This window comes from Oncorhynchus keta, chromosome 2 (assembly GCF_023373465.1).
Source record: "Oncorhynchus keta strain PuntledgeMale-10-30-2019 chromosome 2, Oket_V2, whole genome shotgun sequence".
In the NCBI taxonomy this organism is placed as follows: Eukaryota; Metazoa; Chordata; class Actinopteri; order Salmoniformes; family Salmonidae; genus Oncorhynchus; species Oncorhynchus keta.
The window spans coordinates 76,371,119-76,392,264 of NC_068422.1; the positions used below are offsets into that span (position 1 = coordinate 76,371,119).

At 43.7% G+C, this 21,146-nt stretch overlaps 1 protein-coding gene across 2 annotated transcripts in view; it reads right to left on the minus strand.

Moving 5' to 3' along the window:
* Positions 1-2,047: 2,047 nt before the first annotated feature.
* The window catches only part of LOC118377957 (cGMP-inhibited 3',5'-cyclic phosphodiesterase 3B-like), a 79,127-nt gene continuing 60,028 nt past the window's right edge, over positions 2,048-21,146 (minus strand). Inside the window, exons 2-16 of one of the 2 annotated variants that reach the window (XM_052484007.1) lie at positions 18,612-18,662; positions 15,372-15,620; positions 14,906-15,054; positions 13,677-13,780; positions 13,340-13,553; positions 13,102-13,199; positions 12,723-12,877; positions 11,114-11,242; positions 9,877-9,988; positions 8,974-9,087; positions 7,075-7,274; positions 5,643-5,846; positions 5,258-5,419; positions 2,780-3,026; positions 2,048-2,595 (exon numbers count right to left, since the gene is read on the minus strand). In XM_052484007.1, coding sequence (XP_052339967.1) covers positions 2,387-2,595; positions 2,780-3,026; positions 5,258-5,419; positions 5,643-5,846; positions 7,075-7,274; positions 8,974-9,087; positions 9,877-9,988; positions 11,114-11,242; positions 12,723-12,877; positions 13,102-13,199; positions 13,340-13,553; positions 13,677-13,780; positions 14,906-15,054; positions 15,372-15,620; positions 18,612-18,662 — 2,397 coding nt within the window. In that variant the 3' untranslated portion in view covers positions 2,048-2,386. Of the gene's footprint in view, positions 2,596-2,779; positions 3,027-5,257; positions 5,420-5,642; positions 5,847-7,074; positions 7,275-8,973; positions 9,088-9,876; positions 9,989-11,113; positions 11,243-12,722; positions 12,881-13,101; positions 13,200-13,339; positions 13,554-13,676; positions 13,781-14,905; positions 15,055-15,371; positions 15,621-18,611; positions 18,663-21,146 lie in introns of both variants that reach the window. The other variant, XM_052484006.1, reaches the window with a different exon arrangement.

Below are 21,146 nucleotides of genomic sequence, written 5' to 3' on the forward strand. Positions count from 1 at the left end.
AGCTCAGAGAGACCTCTGGGGCCAACCATAACAAGCCCAGTGTATGAGAGCCCAGAGGCTGGGCAGTGGACAGTGAGCAGGGACAGTTTGGCACTGGTTGGGTGGATGGGTGGACTGAGTAGACAACAGAGTTAAGAGATTACCAAGAGAGAGAAAGTGGTTGTTATAAGGAGCAGGGAGACGCTGAACCCAAAAGAAAAACACCAAACCCCACAGTTCAACATCTGTAGTATCAGATAAAAACTCTGGAAACAGGATGAGAATTACAGGGTCTCACTGTACAATATATGTCAGCTGTGTGTAGAAAACAGATGCATTCTGTTGATTAATTAAAAAATATAATATATATTTATACACCATATTTATATGCAGATATTATTTTTTGTGCAGAGGCTAAACACTTGTTTGGTAGTAAAATGTGCACATTTATATATATATATTTTTTGTCTTTAAATATACTAGCTTGAATTACACTGCCTACTTGAGAACTTCCTTCTCCAGAGAAAATGACTTGATAGGGTGATAAGTGAGTTTGGCTTGCAGGTCTGCCATCTCTTTCATTAAACTCTTTCTAGTGGAATGCCTAGAGTTTTTACAGACAGAAATATAGAACTATTAGTATTAAACTGTCTTATGGTACAGAGAATAAGACAATATAAAAAACAAAACCAAAGTGAAGGTGAAACCCTGGATTACTTAACCCCCTTTACACACTGGCCTGGTTGTGGGTTTGGCAAAGATCTATAGTTTTTGTCAAAACATCAGTGTCTGTAGAATGACAAATCAAATGAAGAGGTTAGCTCGACAAAGTATGTGTAAAAACAATGCCAACAGCAATGCACTCAAAAACACCTTTACCTATACTGGTACATGAATAATCATGGGATTTTACTGTACAAAATGTTGCCTTGCTGCAAACAGGTCTTTTGCAGTCAACTGACAATCAAGGATCCCAATTCTACAGTGAGGTCTTTAGAAGATCAAGCCAACGGCGCTGCCAGCGGGGCAGCGGAGGTTGACAGAAACACAGAACATACTTTGCTCTATCACAGAGGAGCAGTTCAATTGCTTGAATGTGTTTGTTTTTCAAGTTGTTCTTACAAAGCTTAAAAACTATTTCAATCACCGAGATTTAATTATCTTTGTTTTAAAGTCAATTACTTAAATTCTTGCAAAATAATTATTCAACTTCACGAGAATCCTGAGTAACCGTGAAAAAATAGATATAAATCAAAAGAAAAAAAAACATCCCTTCATTGGAACAACAGAGAACATCTCATCTCTGATAACATTTCAATGACTGGCGACCAAGCGTTCCTGAAGAAAACACACACACACACGCTCACACCAACTTAATTAAACCAACAAAAAAAGAAGGAAACATAAAAGGCAGGTGGTACACATGAATAAAAGGCATCAAAAACGATGCAGGTATAATGCTCATCTCCACAACGTCTCTGTGACTGAGTCAGTGATACAGTGTGTCGCCAGCAAGGGGAGAGGACTGCACAGACAAACCTAGGGTCTGGACCAGGGGACTCAGTAAAGGTTCAGACAGGCACATTTGATATATAGATCTAGAATATTCCTGACAGTGAGCCTGAAACAGTCTCAGTCTCTTGTCTTTCCACGTTTGAACTGTTCGCTTTGGTAACGGATGTCAACCACGTCAAGGTGTTTTTTCTTTTCCTTTATTTTAAATCATAGGATTTGTTTTAGTACCTAAGGGAGAGTTAAGTGCTCTGCGTTCAAGGCAGCATTACAGCCAGATCACCATGGAGGGCACATCCAGACCCTTTTCCTCTCTTCTTCTCCACACCAGTGTCCTCAGCTCTGGTGTTTGTTCTTGGTCTACTCTCCATGGGGTGAAAGTGCATAGGAGTGGGGTTCCCACCATTGCAGCAAGAATCCCCTCACAGTAGTAAGGCCTTTTTTCAAAACAACATGACTGCATTAGCGTGTCGGCACAGTGACAATTTCAACGTGTGGAGATCCAGCAGGGTCATCCTGTGTGTATGTGTTTGTGTATATGTCTATAATATGTGTGTGTGTGTGTGTGTGTGTGTGTGTGTGTGTGTGTGTGTGTGTGTGTGTGTGTGTGTGTGTGTGTATAAATGTTTGTGTGTGTGTAAGAGGGAGGAGTTGAAGGACTTTCTCTTTCACTGTTCTGCCCTTCCCGAGCATCCTGGCTCTGTCCCTCCTCTTCCTCTTCTTCATCTTCCTCATGCTACTGGCGCTCCTCTCCTTCCTCCTCCTCCCGAATGACCTGGATCTGTCCCTCCTCTTCCTCTTCTTCATCTTCCTCATGCTACTGGCACTCCTCTCCTTCCTCCTCCTGAATGACCTGGATCTGTCCCTCCTCTTCCTCTTCTTCATCTTTCTCCTGCTACTGGCGCTCCTCTCCTTCCTCCTCCTCCTGAATGACCTGGATCTGGTCGTCGGAGGGCGAAGGGGACAGGCTGAGAGGCAGACTGTCGGCCTGCTGCATCTCCTTGCTCTTCTCCTCCTCCTCGATGGTCTTCTTCCACACCTTGTGGTTCTCTGTCAGGTGCTGCATGATGTTGCAGAACAGGCGACGCCGGCCGTTTCTCCTTTCTGCATGGGACCACACACAAAAAAGGATTTAACATCCCATAGCTTTTTAGTTGCAATAGCAATGATCCAAAAACATCCTGCTCTTGATAGAAATGTTAAATGCTCAATGTTAAAATGATAAATGTGTCAACTCATGATCATATATTAATTCAGAACGAGAGAAGGATAGAAAATTACGTCTTACTTGGTTCGAGCTCCTCCTCCAGCTCGTCTTCGTCAGTCTCTGTGTCCTCCACCTGCTCTTCCTCATCCTCCTCCTCAGAGCGCTCCTCGTCGATCCAGTAGCCAGGGAGCAGGCCAGCGGCGTCGTACGAGTTGCAGAGCGGCCCCACAATGTGTGTGATGAAGGACTCCTGCAGCTTGGCCAGCTGGGGAGAGGAGCGGTCCATGAAGGGGCTGATGGGTAATCCCAAAGTGGCCTCCTCATCCCCCTGTAGATGATCGACAGACAGGCAGACAAACAATTTAACTCATTTGTCAATTAAGATAGTTTTATTCATTATTCTAATTTAACTTAACTTCCTAAATTGATACATGTGACATTTTGTTGATTCTAGCAGTAACAGACATCAGTAAATGAAGAAACAGTTCTGGGTAGTCTATGTCAGTGTTTTCCAACCCTGGTCCTCCAGTACCCCCAACAGTACACATGTTTATTGTAACCCTGGACAAGCACACCTGATTCAACTTGTTAACTAATCATCAATGAGTTGAATGAGGTGTGGTTGTCCAGGGTTACAATAACAATGTGTAATGTTGGGGGTAATATAATAATAATAATATATGCCATTTAGCACTGGAGGACCAGGGTTGGGAAACACTGGGCTATTTGATATGTGAAGCATCAGTTCCGGGTAGGATATGTGATATGTGAAGCATCAGTTCCGGGTAGGCTATGTGAAGCATCAGTTCCGGGTAGGCTATGTGAAGCAACAGTTCTGGGTAGGAAATGTGATATGTGAAGCATCAGTTCCGGGTAGGCTATGTGATATGTGAAGCATCAGTTCTGGGTAGGATATGTGATATGTGAAGCAACAGTTCCGGGTAGGATATGTGATATGTGAAGCATCAGTTCCGGGTAGGCTATGTGAAGCATCAGTTCCGGGTAGGCTATGTGAAGCAACAGTTCTGGGTAGGATATGTGATATGTGAAGCATCAGTTCCGGGTAGGCTATGTGATATGTGAAGCATCAGTTCTGGGTAGGATATGTGATATGTGATATGTGAAGCAACAGTTCCGGGTAGGATATGTGATATGTGAAGCAACAGTTCCGGGTAGGATATGTGATATGTGAAGCATCAGTTCCGGGTAGGCTATGTGATATGTGAAGCATCAGTTCTGGGTAGGATATGTGATATGTGAAGCAACAGTTCCGGGTAGGATATGTGATATGTGAAGCAACAGTTCCGGGTAGGCTATGTGATATGTGAAGCATCAGTTCCGGGTAGGCTATGTGAAGCATCAGTTCCGGGTAGGCTATGTGAAGCAACAGTTCTGGGTAGGATATGTGATATGTGAAGCAACAGTTCTGGGTAGGATATGTGATATGTGAAGCAACAGTTCCGGGTAGGCTATGTGATATGTGAAGCAACAGTTCCGGGTAGGCTATGTGATATGTGAAGCAACAGTTCCGGGTAGGCTATGTGATATGTGAAGCAACAGTTCCGGGTAGGATATGTGATATGTGAAGCAACAGTTCCGGGTAGGCTATGTGATATGTGAAGCATCAGTTCTGGGTAGGATATGTGATATGTGAAGCAAAAGTTCCGGGTAGGCTATGTGATATGTGAAGCATCAGTTCTGGGTAGGATATGTGATATGTGAAGCAACAGTTCCGGGTAGGATATGTGATATGTGAAGCAACAGTTCCGGGTAGGATATGTGATATGTGAAGCAACAGTTCCGGGTAGGATATGTGATATGTGAAGCATCAGTTCCGGGTAGTATATGTGATATGTGAAGCATCAGTTCCGGGTAGGATATGTGAAGCATCAGTTCCGGGTAGGCTATGTGAAGCATCAGTTCCGGGTAGGCTATGTGATATGTGAAGCATCAGTTCTGGGTAGGATATGTGAAGCAACAGTTCCGGGTAGGCTATGTGATATGTGAAGCAACAGTTCCGGGTAGGATATGTGAAGCAACAGTTCCGGGTAGGATATGTGATATGTGAAGCAACAGTTCCGGGTAGGATATGTGATATGTGAAACATCAGTTCCGGGTAGGATATGTGATATGTGAAGCATCAGTTCCGGGTAGGATATGTGAAGCATCAGTTCCGGGTAGGCTATGTGAAGCATCAGTTCCGGGTAGGCTATGTGATATGTGAAGCATCAGTTCTGGGTAGGATATGTGAAGCAACAGTTCCGGGTAGGCTATGTGATATGTGAAGCAACAGTTCCGGGTAGGCTATGTGATATGTGAAGCATCAGTTCCGGGTAGGCTATGTGATATGTGAAGCAACAGTTCCGGGTAGGCTATGTGATATGTGAAGCAACAGTTCCGGGTAGGCTATGTGATATGTGAAGCATCAGTTCTGGGTAGGGTATGTGATATGTGAAGCATCAGCATCAGCATCAGTGATACTGTATAACAGGAAGGCATGGCATGGCATTACATTGATAACCTGACATGTGGGCCATGCAGAGTGGAGGGGTTCTATACCTGCTCATAAAACTCATTGACAATGCCTTCTGTCCACTTGAGGTGCAGATCGCGTCCTTTGGCTGGCCCGTTGATGTCTGCCAGCTTAATGCAGACTTGGCACACCAGCAGCCGGTCATTCTCATTAGTCCAGTCGATTCCTGGACTGTTCACATCATTCACCTATTTATAGCAACACAAACATTCACACAGTGATTATAACTGCCAGGCTCCTCATTTCTAACAGAGATCCAGCATGTTCCTTTAAGTATCAACTCTATTAGCCATAAAGATAAGGCGTATTAGTATTGCCTTTGCCAGTATCGAAATGACAGGAAATACAAAGTATCAACAGAATGGAAACAGATTTTCTGAAAATGTGAGGTTCGTCATCATCATCTCAAACCTTTGAATTGAACTCGGCGAGAAAGTCAAAGTGCTTCTTCAGGTCTGTGGCGAGGATGGCCTCGATGACCAGGAAGCGAAAACGTTTGAACTCCACGTGGTCCAGGTTGGCCAGGAAGTTGAACTCTGGCTGAGACAGGTAGAGGCTCCAGGCCGAAGCAGCGTGGTGGTTCTCCAGGACCGAACGGTCATTATACAACACCGCCTGGGGAACAGAGGGAGGAGACGGAGGTAGAGGAGAAGTGGATGAGGGAAGAAGAGAGTGAGTAGGAGGAAGGGTAGGTCGAGTGGAGAGGGATGCGGGTGGGTCAGAGGACAAGAAGAAGAAAGGAGAGGGTAAAATAGGAAAGAGGAGGTTGAAGAAGGGAATGGGAGGGGTGAGCAGGGGCAAGGAATTGGGGTCAGTGTGTTTCAGACTAAATAATGCAGCCGGTCTAGACATGGTGGACAGGTGGGTGATTGACTGACTGCCAACATACTGTTAATCAATATGCCAGGGTTGAGCTGCGTTAGTGGCTACGAGGAAGGCATTGCCCACATGTCAGGTTAGCAATGTAATGCAATGCCATGCCTTCCTGTTATACATATCACATACCCTACTACCCGGAACTGATGCTTCACATATCACATACCCTACTACCCGGAACTGATGCTTCACATATCACATACCCTACTACCCGGAACTGATGCTTCACATATCACGCAGCCTACCCGGAACTGATGCTTCACATATCACATACCCTACTACCCGGAACTGATGCTTCACATATCACGCAGCCTCCCCGGAACTGATGCTTCATATATCACATACCCTACTACCCGGAACCACACCTCATTCAACTCATTGAGGGCTTGATGATTAGTTAACAAGTTGAATCAGGTGTGCTGGTCCAGGGTTACAATAAACATGTGTACTGTTGGGGGTACTGGAGGACCAGGGTTGGAAAACACAACCTAGACAGTATGCACAGTGCTATAATTAAGTCATGACAGTGCAAAACACTATTTATACAGTGGTATAGTTTCTTTGCCAACCTTTACCATAATGTTGAAGCAAGACAAGGAATTCGCTGAATTCTCAGGATTTGTGGGAACTTGACATGTGAACTAAGTGTAATATTATACCAGTCCCTCACTTCATTGCTTTTACCATGAGATCCAAGGCTGATTAGAACCTGTCTATGTAGAAGCTTTAAGGCCAATAAAGATCTCATCCATGAGTCACAGGGACCAAATGAATGCTGTCTGTGACACAAGCACAACACTTCCCCTTTCCTAGGACTTAACAGCGTGTGGGAACACAAATGGGAACACTTACTAAAGTGCCGGGATAGGTTGAACGTTCTCTTCCTGATACAGGTTTTACTGTTGAACAGGTGTGGGTTTGCAAGCTGAGATGGTAGAGCAGTGGCTTTTGGGATAATAACACTCACCTGAGCTGCGTTAGTGGCTACGAGGAAGGCGTTTGTGCGACCGGGGTGGTCATAGTCATGCATGGCAGCTGCTACATATAGTGCCATGAGTTCCAGAGCAGGGATGTTCCACGCCAGGCAGCCGTAGTTGTCGTCAGAGATGGACGAGCTCTTGGAGGAGGCGTATGATACCCGGCCCGGCGAGATCCCACTGTCTGAATCTAGAGAGAAGAGCAGCAGCTTTCAGCAACGACATACTGGGACCTCACACTGGAACTACATCATAACTGGAGTTTACTGGAGAAGACTTGACTGTGTTATAAAGTGAAAACAGGGAACTAGTGTCACATTAAGAACAAAGTATGTAGAGTAGGATTTCTACAGGCAGGTTAAGCTGGTGGCCCAGTGACTCAGACTACTGCACTCCATTTGAAAGATTAAAAGGGCCAAAATAAGCCCTAAACACGCTGAGCTCAGCACAGACAGATCTCTATCACGACAGAGGCTTGCTCCCCACCCCATCTCCCCCCTCTCTGTTTCTCCACCCTTCCCTCCCCCTCTCTTTATCAGAAGGCAGCTGCTCCTCTGGCAGCTACTGAAGGATCAGTCAGCAAGAGAGCCTTAAATCATTTCCGATGGATCAAAGATGCAGTACATAAAATATAATTAGCAGGGACGGGACTGGGGATCCTGGCATTTTAAACTAAACCATCTGGTGTCTGCCGAGAAAAGGCCACACACTACAGGAATGCCTACACTGGTACACCAAGAGGCTAGAACTAGAAAAGTCCCTTTCCTAACGAAAATGTGTGCTTCCTAGCATGTTTTAAAGTATTTATGGTCATTAAATAAGTTAGAGTAGTTATAGTGAATACAATACTAATGGTACTGACTGGTTAAAGTAGAAAAAGTAGCTAGATGGGAGAATTGAATGATTGAATAGCCTACCCTGAACATGTGAAAGTTGGTTAGGTGTCTCTAGCTTGAACGTTCAAGAGTTATTATTGTGGTTGATGGGTTAGTAACAGACAATTTATGATCATTTCAATTGTTCTAGTTTACAACGTTTTGAAGTTGTGTTAATGTATGTAGCTGTAATAGTTCAAGAGCAGTAGCATTTGGAATGAATACCACTGTGTTCTCATTGTTGAAATTGAATCCATTAAGTGTTATGCCAATGTATTATACATTTAAATAGTTTATTGTTTATGAAGGTGTGTTAGGATAGCCTGAATGTTTTAACGTTGGTAACTTCATTTTGCTACCACTGTATTTCTATGGTTCTCATTCAAACCCCATGCTAATTCATTCAGTTGAATAAGTATAGATGGGTGGAAAGATTGGTCGATTGATAGGATAGCCTGAACATGAGAAAGTTTGTTTGTTGTCTATAGCTTGGGACAACCTGGAGGAGGAGGGGCTATAGGAGGATATTATTATATTAATATATTAAATATTTTGTCAAGAAATCTATTGCAGTTGGGGCAGTTTGCATTTCAAACAGTTTTTTGCTAATTTAAAGTTGATTTTGTAACGAAATTTTGTCAAGAAATCTAAGTTGGGGCAGTTTGCACATTTGGAAGTTGATTTTGTGTTAAAAAGCTTCAATCATTTAAGCTCTAGAGCGTGCGGAAGATATCAAATAAGAGTATGTAAGAATTTTCTAGAATGGTCTTGCCTTCAGCAAGCACACTAATAAAATAGGAAGTATGTATGAAATCTGAAAGAGTGGTCTTGCCTTCAGCATATTATATAATGTTGTAGTTAAATTATCACTAATTTTGCTAATAAATATGGGGCAGTGGCATATTGTAAAAAGCTTCAATCATTTAATATTATGGTAATAAATGAGGGCTTGGGGAAGTCCAGAGTTATACCTACTGAGGCAAAATGAAATAAAGAGAACAGAAATAGTGCTACCTGTGTCACTTCCTGTCACATGCTCATTGTGGATCTGCTGGAATCCTGGAACAGGCCGGGTAGTCAGGTACCAGACAGCATGGAGAACATCAGTGGCATGGACCCGGTTATGATCTGAGTACAGGCAGAGATTCACACAGGACATCACACATCAGTCACAGTAATACTTCACCACATCATTTACATGAGGTAGAAGCTTCTATTACATATGATGGTGCATGTCATGCTGTATGTAGTGAACTGTAGGCCTTCTACTTCATGACAACCCTATGGTTAGTTTCTAAACCTGGGTAAATCATTTCAAATAACACTTGAAGTGGGCATAATTTAGCTGCCTGGAAAAGTCTAAACGAGCATAATTAAGCGGCATACAAATACCTTCATGTTATTTTTTGTACATATTTTTTACCCCCCTTTTCTTCCCCAATTTTGTCATATCCAATTACGATCTTGTCTCATCGCTGCAACTCCCCAACGGCCTGGGGTGAGGTAAAGCCATGCGTCCAAAGAAACATGACCCGCTAAACCGCGCTCCTTAACACCTGAAGACCGAAGCAGCCTACAGGCGCACGGCCCACCACAAGGAGTCGCTAGAGCGCGATGAGCCAAGTCCCCCCAGCAAAACCCTCCCCTAATCCGGATGACGCTGGGCCAATTGTGCGCCGCCTTATGGGACTCCCGGTCATGGCCAGTTGTGACACAGCCTGGGATCGAACCCGGGTCTGTAGTGACGCCTCAAGCACTGCGATGAAGTGCCTCAGGCCGCTGCGCCACTCAGGAGGCCCATACCTTCATGTTTTTCACCCAGGTCTGATCATTTCTACATCTGAGTAGATAATACACCAAGTGTTAATATGGGCTTTGTGCCTGGACTGAAGAAAGCACAGGCAGCACTATACTCACAGGGAATATCCCTATAGCCGTTCTCCAGAGCACAGAAATAGGACATGAACTCCCTCACAGGGATCTTAAACATCTCAAACAGACAAGTGTCCTGGAACAGAGTGTAGGTCACCTGGGGAGAAAGACAACAAATAAAACACCTAGATTAATTGAAAACACAAATACATTTTTTTTTAACATTAACCAAGTCATTCCCCTCAGACACAGACAGTGAGACACTGGGAGAACACAGAGTACTCAAAACAGCACATAGAGAAATCCCCAAGACAACCACGAGCATTCGGGACATCATTCAGTCAAATATCAGTAATGGGGATCATACCGTTCTCAATATTTAAATCAATCAATCAAGTGAGTTTCTCCAAATAAATAAATTCAATGGCTGCATCACAAAACTACTCTTAGCCCTATGGGTCCTGGTCTAAATGCAGTATATAGGGAATAGGGTTCCATTTGGGTTACAGCCCAGGTGTTGTTTATTCAAATATTAATTGATGTAACACAGTGGTTCCCAAACTTTTTATAGTCCCGTACCCCTTCAAACATTCAACCTCCATCTGTGTACCCCCTCTAGCACCAGGGTCAGCACACTCTCAAATGTTGTTTTTTGCCATCATTGTAAGCCTGCCTCACACACACTATACAATACATTTATTAAACATAAGAATGAGTGTGAGTTTGTCACAACCCGGCTCGTCTTTCAAGCTGTCAGGTATTCCCTTGGCAGCAAGAGCCTCTCAGTGTACCCAAGTGGCGTCGGGAGCAACTGCTTGCACGCGCGTTACCACTATGTCTTTTACTCCATCAGTACAGATACCAACATGAGCAGCAGCTACGTTTGGCTACATAAGGACCGTTAGTGGAATTCCCGCGAGAGAGTAACGGTTAATGTGATTGCATGTTAATTATTTGACGAGGCTACCTGTATTTGACATTGTGTTGTTATTTCTCTGAACACTAGATGGTTTCATTTTTATTTTAGGCAGTGAAACGAGGCTACTCAGGCAAGAAAAAACCCTTGCCCAAATGTATAGCCCTGTTGGAAAATATAAATGGACTGTTTGAAAATGTGAATATTTTCTTTTTCCAAATTAAAGAAAAAAAAAGAATATGAATCACATTTTTATTTGGCGTACCCCCGACGGCATTGCCCCCAGTTTGGGAATACCTGATGTAACAGATCATGGCGTAAGACAGATAGATGGTTGCTATATGGTTGGTATGTGGTTGTACTGACGTAGCTGAGTATTCTTCCTGTCTTCCCTCCTGTTCTGTCCATCAGGTCAAAGATCTGGAAGTTCCAGCTGTTGATCTTCTCCATGAGGTCATCGTGGTTCTCCAGCAGGGGGTCTAGTCTGAACTCACCCTACAGGCAGGAGAGGACCACAGCACACACACACACACACACACACACACACACACACACACACACACACACACACACACACACACACACACACACACACACTTAGATAAACACACGCATGCAGGTAGATACAAACGCACGCAAGACACCACATCGTAAATCTTATGAATCTCATTCCTCTGTTAAGGGGATGGAAGCAGGCTCCAGACTGACTATGTATGCGTTGCTTTTTGAATAATTCACTTTTGAATTACCCCACAGAATCCTCAGATGAACCCTACACAGTTGTCTTAACACCTGGCTTGATTTAACAAGGCTTGGTTTGTCCAATAAAGAAAGTGAGAGCACAGCCCAAGTAAATGGCGGGGGCATTCCAGGACAGAGCCAGATCAACACTACCCCCCATCACACTGGTTTACACGGCTGTTAGATACATCACAACAGACTGAAAGACATGCACCCAATGAGTGTCTGAGGAAAACCTTTACTGTGTTCCCAGAACTAACTAGAGGACACATCCTATAGCAAGCTACACTGTTACATGTGTTGGCCTGAGTGTGTTCTCTCATTCAGAGGGAGTCTCCTGGTTGGGATAGTGTTAAAGGATTTTTATCAATAATGACAAAATGATGTATACATTTCAATCAGGACTGAATAATCAGAATACGATTAAATTACTGTATAGATGTATGAATTTTATGTTAATCCTAGTACTGAATATAATGTGTGTAATTATAATCAAGAATTAGAACAAAGACTGTCTGTTCCTTGGTAGAAACGAATTAACTTATCGTCAGACTGGCTAGAATGCTTATCTACACAGGGAGACCTTGGCCTGGTCGTAAATTATCTAAACCGGTGGGGGTCGATGTAGGAAGGCTTGTGAACTATACTGCCATTGTATCGGAGTGGAGGAGGGACAGGACAGTTTGAAACCTAATGATGTTATTTTCAGTTTATAACCTGTTGTAAATTGTATCATGTTCAGTACTCTGGAGAATAAACGCTAGTGCTTGATTTTGAGACTGGTCTCCGCCCATTTTATGCAAATAAGTATCTTACAAATCCTTAGAAATGGGCTGAGTGTATTAATTGAATTGGGTAATAAACATGTAGGAATTGAATTCCACTAACAGATGGTTTAGCGGCAGCAGTGCTACACACAGGAAGCCTAACGAACGCTGTAAGGTGTTAGCATTGACTGAGACTTATCCATTCAAAGCTACTGTTCTGCAGCACAGCGATGTTAGCCTAGCAGTAGGGTGCATTCACACAGGGCAACGCAGAGTAAAATGACAGAGCCAACACAATGTATTTCAATGGGGAAGGTGCGTTGGAGTAGCGGAGGGGAGGCGTGTCAGGTTGCATGAGGTTGTGCTAAACAACGCACTACCAAAACACTCTCACAATGGTACATAGCTCATACTCATCCGTTAGCTTGTGTGGGAATGCACCCTTAGCATACTGTAGCACTGCATACCTCCGTTTCCTGAGTCTGCTGCTCTGTAGTGGCGCTCTGCTCCTCCTTGTCTGTCTGGCCCCGGCTCCCTGCGTCTGGACTCCTGTCCCCCATCGACTCGGCCTCCACACTCTCCTCCCTGATCAGTGCCTCCCCCATGAACTCTGACCCCTCACCTGCTGTGGAGGAGACACATTGCACATCACAGTGAGTTGACCACTGGTTTCACATTTCGGTGGGAAGCATTATCCTAATGAATTGACTCTCTGGTACAGCATGTCCAAATGGTTTTCAGTCATTTGAGAGTGGAAACAGTAAGCTAAGCCATGGGAGTGTGCCCAAAAACACTGTGAAGCCTATGTGTGTACAGAGTGAGGCTACATTCCAGCAGGTGTCATACCTGAGCGTCTGCGCTGGGCCTCAGCATGACCAGTGAATGGCAGGTGTCCCTCCCCTGCCTCCATATTGGGAATGTTCTTCAGCATCTGACGACCACAGCTACAGGGTGAGCAGAGGGACAAACACAGCTGCCATTATCATCAACACACATGGTGAAATGCAACTCTACAGCTGAACTGGCTCTACAACACCAGGAGATAATGGAGGGGGTAGGGGAATGGGGTAGTAAATTGCCCTACCTGGTGCACAGGGCAGCGGGGCTGCGATAGGGCCCCTGGAAGTCAGCGGAGCTGAGGATGTAGCCCAGGGGCTTGTGCAGGTTGACGCTGGGCTTGGTGAGGAAGTCAGCTGTGTCGGGGAACTCCACCGGGGGGCGCGTAACCTGGGAGGAGAGACCTCCCCCTTGAGGACTGTGGCTGGGGGAGCTGACAGGACTCAGACTGGGGGACGCACCTGTAGAGCGAGAGAGATAGAAGAGAAATGAGAGAGAGAGAGATAGTCAAACAACTTAAAAACATATTCCACTTCCACACAGTGTATCAGACCTGTGTGTACAGTAAATCCTCATGATCTCACCTGCTCTCCTGGATCCGGCATGGTAGGTCAGGGTCACAGAGGAGGACCTCTGCTTAGGGATGGTCAACAGGTTTGCATTTGGCCCATTGGACAGAGACCCCGTGCTGGAACACACACACACACCATGGCACTTACTGCTAGAACTAATGAGACAACATCAGTTAAAATGCTTTCATATTCAATCTACACCATTATAATGATGAACTTTTTCCCACCCGCTCTTATGTATAAAGATGAACTTAGAGAAATGTTACATAGCATACAGTAACACTAATTATATGACTCATTTGGTACTCAAAGTAAGACAATGAAAATCAACGTTGAAAATGTATCCTTGAAGAAGTCAAAGATCCCTAAAAGGTCAAGTGAGTTATTTAAACAGTGTTGGAACAAAGAGAATGAAGGAATGTTATGGTCATTATCTGGTAGGCATATCAGCTTACAGAACTTGACCACTACTGTCCCCCAGTGGATATACAGGGGAACCACATCTTCAGGGAGTTTAATCAAAGACACATGGTAACAAAGAATGTGTTGCTGAGGGAGGGCCTGCTTGTTCATATCAGGGTAGACAGGGAGTGTGCCATGTTGAAAATGACCTGACCTTGAAAGATGTGCTCCAGTACTTTTGTATACGTTTTAATCAGTAGTTCTGAAAGTAGTGCCCGCGTGCAAAAGTGGTCCCCGAAAACACCATACTACCTTGCAAATGTGCAGATATGAGCACCAAGTCATTGCTCTCTTTACTGTGTGTGTGTGTGTGTGTGTGTGTGTGTGTGTGTGTGTGTGTGTGTGTGTGTGTGTGTGTGTGTGTGTTTCTTGCTAGCTGTCACTCAAATGGTGGGGGGCTGAAGCTCATCGTTAGGGGGCTTGTCCACATGGGGGTAAATGTAGAGAAAATGGCACCGCAAAGCTTCCAGAAAAAAGTTGCTTTCAAACTAGGGATTTCATGGCTAATTGAGGTAAGACAGTAATTCTGCTCATAGATTATGCATGTATGAACTACATATTGACACATCCAGCCAAAAGCGTGAGGTTTAAAAAAAAAAGTATTAGTCGCCAAATTACCCAGGGCATGTCTTTAACCTTCAACCTGGTGTCTGAACTCTGAAGTCCCACCTGTGTGTGATTGTACCTGGTCATATTGCGATCAGGGTGTGTGTGGTAATGTTGAGGTCAAGGTGTGTGTGGATGTACTTGGTCATATTGAAGTCACTGTGTGGTCGTACCTGGTCATATTGAGGTCAGGGTGGGGTCCCGGTCTCTTGCCGTTGTTGCGTTCCCAGCGGGAGGAGGCCGACTCCAGAGGGGGGAGAGGGGAGGAGGTGGAGCCGCGGCGGAGTTGGGGGGTTGGTAGGCTGTTCCTGCTGCTAAGACCCTAGGTGTGTGGAGGGGAGGAGGGAGACATTATTACATTATGGTCAATGATGCTATAACACAGTCAAAGGCAGATCTATATTCAGCTCACCACCAGGTTACATAGAGCAGGTGTACAACTAAAAACAACTAAACTAAATATACATAACACTGGTGAACACATAGAAGAGGAACATTCATTATGAGGATAAGATACCATGTATAAGTGGATAATGTGTTAGTGGATAAAGTGTTGGCCTGCTAGTCTCAGCAGGCTTCTGTCTGTGTGTTAGTTATGACCTGCTAGTATCACATTCAGAAGGTTGCTGGAGGGCCCACCTTCAGGGGCTTCCTGTCGCCCCTCTCTGCAGGGTCCTCCACCTCGGGACAGGGGTAGAAACCTGGGAAGGGGGTGAAGGGGTTGACCCTGGGCCGACAGGAGCCAGAGAAGGTCCCCATGAGGCTGCTGACGCTGCGCAGGGACGAGACGGTGTGTGGCGACAGGGACGAGTCCATCAGCAGGTCAGACACCATGTTCCTGGCCTCGTTGATGACCGACAGGTCCACTCCGTTACCACTTACCGCTCCCTGGGGACATGTAGGAGACAAGGGGACACATGTCAGAGAGATGCCTCATTCAGCAGAGGACAAACATACAGTAGATACTGTACTAGAGAAGAGAGACTGGTGTCCTTTCCTCATTCCTTTACACTGTTTCTAATGAACCCAGAAAGGATTTAAATGACCAAACAGAAAACCTTCTGAAGAAGAAATTCCTTCTTAATTGCTGTTTTTTCCTTAACTAATGGACTTATGAAGAAAGTTAAGCGAAGTTGCTATTCCTCAAAAAGATTATTGGAAATGTTCTTATGTTACTTCTTATGTATCTCGCAAAAAGTAAGAAGAAATGAGATGCTTGAAAATAAAGTGATTTCTTCTTGGAATTCCCAGATAGATAAACCCTCGTCTTAAACACATGGCAGTGAAAGAATATGCTAATGGGAGCTATTGAACATGTTCAATTGACTCACAAACTTCATCTGAAAGTTACAGTGTTAATTGTTTTTAGCCCAAGTTAATATTTTAGACCAGTAATCCCAATTAGAAATATGCGAACATGACTGCCATTGCTAGATAGACAGCTAGCTGGCTGGGTTGCGTAACGACAAATATCTGAAGATTGTTAAGAAGTTCATAAGAAGACATCTGAGAAGTTCATGAGAAAATCATGAATTCTTAATTAAGACATTTTTGAGGATCTGCACATATGAACTTCTTTTCTTCTTGTTAAGAAGCTTCTTAAGTTTTTGCGTAAAAAGTGTGATTGGTGAATCTGGGCCCAGGACATCTACAGGTATCACACATACGCAGATAGACTGTCAGATAGCTGTAACAGGACACTGCTGGCCTCATTGTGATGGGACTGTACTTGTCACTCCTCTTACAGCAGTGGAGGGTAGTGTGAAGGGCAGACAGGCTCGCTGCTGAGCTCATGGCATTGATGCTGGGTAATTGAAAGGCTGTTTGGACCAGTGATGTCAGTAATAAAGGGGCGTGGTGCTGGCAGGGCGTGGTGCTGGCTGGGCATGGTGCTGGTGTGTGTGCCTGTGTGTGGAGTAAAAGTGCAGCGCTGGCACTTCCCTGGCCCAGTGACGACAGCTAGGAGGCTGTGTGTATGTCATGATGCTGACGGAGATCCTGCCTGCACCCCTACCCCTCTTCACCCTGCCTATCCTACTGACTGTTGCTGTGCTGATAGACCCCATTTAAATACTAGAGAGTTTAGAGAACTAGGCTACTTTTGAAGGCCGGGCTCTGTGGCCACAATGAGTGGTGAGTGATGAGTGGGGCAAACGTCAGTCAGAGGAGCACTGCTTCCTGTTGATCTACCTGTACAGCGTGTCTGCAAAACACTGTGGACCCCAACAGGATGACAAGACACACAAGGCACAAAATACACACACGGGCAGGCCTACATGCACAGTTCAAACACACCTACACACACACACAGGCAGACCTACATGCACAGTTCAAACACACCTACATCTACACACACGGGCAGGCCTACATGCACAGTTCAAACACACCTACACACACACACACAAACCTACATGCACAGTTCAAACACATCTACACACACGGGCAGACCTACATGCACAGTTCAAACACATCTACACACACGGGCAGGCCTACATGCACAGTTCATCTACACACACACACACACATCAGTTCAAACACATCTACACACGGGCACACACACACAAACATCACACACACACACACACACACACACACAAACACACACAAACACGGGCAGACCTACATGCACAGTTCAAACACATCTACACACACGGGCAGGCCTACATGCACAGTTCAAACACCTACACACACGGGCAGGCCTACATGCACAGTTCAAACACATCCACACACACACACACACACGGGCAGGCCTACATGCACAGTTCAAACACATCCACACACACACACACGGGCAGGCCTAAATGCACAGTTCAAACACATCTACACAAACATCTACACACACAGGCAGGCCTACATGCACAGTTCAAACACATCTACACATCTACACGCACGCACACACACACACACGGGCAGGCCTACATGCACAGTTCAAACACCTACACACACACACACACACACACACACACACACACACACACACACATCTACACACACACACACACACACACACACACACACACACACACGGGCAGGCCTACATGCACAGTTCAAACACCTACACATCTACACACACACCCACAGGCAGGCCTACATGCACAGTTCAAACACATTTACACACACACACACACACACATCTACACACATGGGCAGGCCTACATGCACAGTTCAAACATCTACACACACACACACACACACACACATCTACACACACGGGCAGGCCTACATGCACAGTTCAAACACATCTACACACACATCTACACACACAAACTTACAAAAACACAGATGCTTCCATTCTGCGATGCATAAAGTAGACCTAGCATAAAACGTGTGTCAGCGATTTGACAATAAATTGGAACACAAGGCCAGTATACTAGATTAGAAAGATTATGTGGAGGCTCTCCAAAATGTATCGAGATAAATCAGATTTCCTAAAAGTTTGGAGTTGGTTAAAAAAAAATGCGCCTCTCTACTTATTAATTCCAGCCTCAATTCTTTGAAATATGACTAAATTACAGTTACTACACTAATACTATTTTCAGTCAGTATCCTCTTTTACTTCCATTTTGTCAATTCAATGCCCTCTCTGGGAAATCTAATTCACTTATGAGGATTCTTGTTACCCTATGAGGGTTGATGATCTATAGTTGTATTCATGTTATTACAATTCATTCCATGGATGGATTGAAAGTAAAATAGGAAATTATCCCCAACCCTAATGTGAATGATAGAGCACATGTGCTCTAACAGTGATATACTGTATCCAGAGGAGTATATTCTGTCTGTTTGTCTGTGTGTGTGTGTGTGTGTGTGTGTGTGTGTGTGTGTGTGTGTGTGTGTGTGTGTGTGTGTGTGTGTGTGTGTGAGTGAGAAAACACTAACCTGATACTGGGGCTTGTACCACTGCTTCAGGTCCCAGTCCCATAGGATCATCTGAACGAGAGAAACACACACAGCAGTCAGGAGGCCTTGCTAGGACGTAAGTGTTACAGATACATAACTCAGCAAAAAAAGAAACATCCTTTTTTCAGGACCCTGTCTTTCAAACATAATTTTAAAAAATCCAAATAACTTCACAGATCTTCTTTGTAAAGATTTTAAACACTGTTTCCCATGCTTGTTCAATGAACCATAAACAATTCATGAACATGCACCTGTGGAACAGTCGTTAAGACACTAACAGCTTACAGGCGGTAGGCAATTAAGGTCAGTTATGAAAACTTAGGACACTAAAGAGGCCTTTCTACTGATTCTCAAAAACACCAAAAGAAAGATGCCCAGGGTCCCTGCTCATCTGCGTGAACGTGCCTTAGGCATGCTGCAAGGAGGCATAAGGACTGCAGATGTGTCCAGGGAAATAAATAGCATTGTCCATACTGTGAGACGCCTAAGACAGCGCTACAAGGGAGACAGGACAGACAGCTGATCATTCTCAGACCACTGAGAATAAATGCCGTTGACAGTGAGAGGACGTTTCTTTTTTTGCTGAGATTATAATATATATATATATACACACACTATATATGCACATGCAGGTATTCATTAATCACAACCAACGATTGTTGTTTTATCATAAGAGATGAAGTACTCCAACACATGCATCAGTTCTAATACAATATGTATCAGTTCTAATACAATATGCATCAGTTCTAATACAATAGGTCCACAACGAGAAACAGTCTATTTTACAACATTAGACATAGTGTAACTGTTGTAGCATATTAAAAAGAGGCCTATGAGAAACAACCCTTTTACAGTATTATACAGTATAACTGTTGTAGCATATTAAAGAGGTCAACGAGAAACCGTCTATTTTACATTAGACATAGTGTAACTGTTGTAGCATATTAAAAAGAGGCCTATGAGAAACAACCCTTTTACAGTATTATACAGTATAACTGTTGTAGCATATTAAAGAGGTCAACGAGAAACCGTCTATTTTACATTAGACATAGTGTAACTGTTGTAGCATATTAAAAAGAGGCCTATGAGAAACAACCCTTTTACAGTATTATACAGTATAACTGTTGTAGCATATTAAAGTGGTCAACGAGAAACGGTCTATTTTACAACATTAGACATAGTGTAACTGTTGTTGCATATTAAAGAGGTCAATGAGAAACAGTCTATTTTACATTAGACATAGTGTAACTGTTGTAGCATATTAAAGAGGTCAACGAGAAACAGACTATTTTACAACATTAGACATAGTGTAACTGTTGTAGCATATTAAAAAGAGGTCAACGAGAAACAATCCTTTTACATTAGACATAGTGTAACTGTTGTAGCACATTAAAGAGGTCAATGAGAAACCGTCTATTTTACATTAGACATAGTGTAACTGTTGTAGCATATTAAAGAGGTCAATGAGAAACAGTCTATTTTACATTAGACATAGTGTAACTGTTGTAGCATATTAGAGTTCAATGAGAAACCGTCTATTTTACATTAGACATAGTGTAACTGTTGTAGCATATTAAAGAGGTCAATGAGAAACCGTCTATTTTACATTAGACATAGTGTAACTGTTGTAGCATATTATTAGAGTCTATTTTACATTAGACATAGTGGTCATATTAAAGAGGTCAATGAGAAACCGTCTATTTTACATTAGACATAGTGTAACTGTTGTAGCATATAAAAGAGGTCAAGGAGATAGTGTTGTTACTTTATTCACCTCTAGTAGTTACCCTCATGTGTTTACTTTAGGTTATGATAGAATCAGGTCAAACAGCTTACATAGACGAATTACCAAACTGTGGACTTTCAACTGCTGTAGACTGTTATTTAGGCCGACACACACAGAGAGAGCTATTGTGTCTAACTTATGCCTTTTGTAGAAAGGAAAAACACAAAATGCAAACCACCGCAACCAGCCAACCACAATGAAACGTCAACAATGGTACTCTCAGATCTTATCTCGCCCCCATTACGTCAATGACCAGCATTTCTACATGATCTGTCAGAGAAAAGTCACCAAACAGAGCTCACAGTCTCACACAGACAAACTGCTACTATGCCACAAGTGTTGAACTTCCGTTGTCACATACTGGGTTGTAGGTTTACTTACGACACACTGCAACAACTAGATCTACAGTGGGTGCTGAATTGATGTGAATTGGTTTCGATAGGCCTAAATCTACAGTACAACTTCTAGAACGATACCATTTTTGCCATTTGTTGATATTATTTAATTCACTAGTTTGGCCTCCTTTTGGACAGTATTTTCACTCCAATAAAACATTTGAAGTAGGATTGGCATATAAATTAGTTTAAAATGCCCAAACTACCACTTCTGGGAAGAATAAAATAACAGCAACAAACACCCAACAGTATCTGTGGATGATCTATAGTCTAGACAGAGCAGAACAGTCTGTCCTGAAGTAAATGTGTCTTGGGAGCAGTTTGCCATCATAC